The sequence below is a fragment of the Mandrillus leucophaeus genome, unplaced genomic scaffold (assembly GCF_000951045.1).
Source record: "Mandrillus leucophaeus isolate KB7577 unplaced genomic scaffold, Mleu.le_1.0 Scaffold66, whole genome shotgun sequence".
NCBI lineage: Eukaryota > Metazoa > Chordata > Mammalia > Primates > Cercopithecidae > Mandrillus > Mandrillus leucophaeus.
Genome location: NW_012107141.1, coordinates 5,823,044 through 5,825,296, shown reverse-complemented (window position 1 = coordinate 5,825,296; position 2,253 = coordinate 5,823,044). Strand labels below are relative to the sequence as shown.

Sequence of the window (2,253 nt, the reverse complement as noted above, 5' to 3'; positions counted from 1 at the left end):
TTTTTTGTATTTTTTAGTAGAGACGGGGTTTCACCGTGTTCGCCAGGATGGTCTCAATCTCCTGACCTCGTGATCCACCCGTCTCGGCCTCCCGAAGTGCTAGGATTATAGGCTTGAGCCACCGCACCCGGCCCTCACCTCATATTTTCTTAAAATTTATAGTGTGATTTTGTGTAACAGAGATGTGAGTATTTAACTTCTATAACGTGTCAGATAAACATAATTAAAAAAATGAGGCAATCTGCCACCTTGATAGATTGTTTTTCTCTTTTTTTTGTTTAATGTTTCTTGACAGCTTATAAAATGCAGTCCTTCTGCTTTTTGGGGCAATTAAAATGTTGCCCATGTTGGCTGGTGTGGTGGCTCACGCCTGTAATCCCAACATTTTGGGTGACCAGGCCCAGTGGCTCACACCTGTAACCCCAGCACTTTGGGAGGCCAAGGCAAGAGGATCACTTGAGGTCAGGAGTTTGAGACCAGCCTGGGCAAAATGACGAAACCCCATCTCTACTAAAAAACAAAAATAGCCGGGTGTGGTGGTGCATGCCTGTAGTCCCAGCTACTCAGAAGGCTGAGGCAGGAGAATTGCTTGAGCCCAGGAGGCAGAGGTTGCAGTGAGCTGAGATTGTGCCACTGCACTCCAGCCTGAGCAACAGAGCAAGACTCCATCTCAAAAAAAAATGTTTCTGATGTTGACCTTGATTTGGCTGAGGGACCAGGACAAAGGCTCAATTCACCTCTGTTCTATAACAGTGTCAACTACTTTTATATTCGGGGAAGAAATGCAAATACTTCTCACTAACTCCTTGTAAAGCCAACCCCAACCCTAACTACATCCTTAGAAATGGCAAAATAAATTGAATTCAACTTTTAAAAATCTTATTTGCACAGAATAAGAAGCCAGGCTTTACAGTATCATGCTCTCCAAAGAGAACCATAAACTCCAGCCAAGAGCCAGCTCCAGGTATGAAGCCAAACTGGCCTCGGAGCAGATATCCTGCCACAAGGAGAGACTGTGCTGCCATGGCGGCACACCCATCCTTGCACATATACACATACCCGTAGGTGAGCCTGGGCTGTGCACACAACGACTTTGTCAGGGATTTTGAGATTAGACACATTTTGTAATGGGGGAGATGTATGACTGGGAACTGCATTTACTCGTGGTATACTGTGTTGTGCACTCATCATGCACTGACCTTACACTTGGTACTTACACTGTGGGCATGTGGTCAAGATGCATATCTCATGAATTCAACTACTTTTTCATAAAATGAAATTTTATTATGATATATAAAAATGCTTTAGAGAAACTGAAGTGTGTTCTCATGGCACACTTCATGGCAGCACAGATATACCTCATTTTAACCAATAGATAATTCTCTCTAAAATTATGTGCAAATCAATTTTGAAAAATGAAACTCTATGTTAAACACATTTTGGGAATGTTCTATATAAAAAAAAGTGTTGTGTCAAAGCTTTCCAGTGACAGTCAGTCCTACTGCTATATGTCAGGTTTGCTCAGAATGAGGCATTCCCACATAGAAGTAACAATGCATGCATGTATTACCCAGAATTTAATGTTGTGTATCTTATGTTCAATGAGGTTTTGTAAATTTCTTAGCCTGATGATTAAAATTCTTTCTCTCTAACCAGTTGTTTCCTTTGATTGGTTAACTGCATAATTTTATGTGAACAGATATTTTTTATCCGCCTTTTCTTTCCAATAGCCTCTCCTGAGCACCAAGCAAAGTCGGCCAGCTGCAGCCTGTCATGTCAACACGCTGGAGTCATTTAAAGGGGGGTCACTCCAGCTCATGCTAGGAGCCCTATTTTGACTACTTTTTTTCTATCACATGGGATTGAAAGTTCTCTAGCACATTTTTCATTATCACTTTTAAACTTTCAGCCACCATCACTACCTGGATTACTAGTGATTAGAACCACGTGACAACACAAATTTTATTGCAATCCCAGTGTAGGAGTATTTTTAAAATATTTTAAAACAGTTAGATTTACAGAGAAATTGAGGAGCGAGTACAGAGAATTCCTAGATGCTCTTTTTTTTTTTCGAGATGGAGTCTTGCTCTGTCACCCAGGTTAGAGTGCAGTGGAGCAGTCTTGGCTCACTGCAACCTTCGCCTCCCTAGTTCAAGCGATTCTCCTGCCTCAGCCTCCTGAGTAGCTGGGATTACAGGTGCCACCGCCACACCCGGCTAATTTTTGTGGTTTTTGTTGTTGTTTTTTTTTTTT

At 41.8% G+C, this 2,253-nt stretch overlaps 1 protein-coding gene across 1 annotated transcript in view; it reads left to right on the top strand.

The window, feature by feature from the left end:
* AGBL2 (ATP/GTP binding protein-like 2) overlaps positions 1 to 1,652 on the top strand; it is a 72,406-nt gene extending 70,754 nt beyond the window's left edge. The window contains 1 exon segment of the mRNA XM_012001457.1: positions 892 to 1,652. Within this exon segment, the coding sequence (XP_011856847.1) occupies positions 892 to 1,065 (174 nt within the window). The 3' untranslated portion in view covers positions 1,066 to 1,652.
* Positions 1,653 to 2,253: the final 601 nt, after the last annotated feature.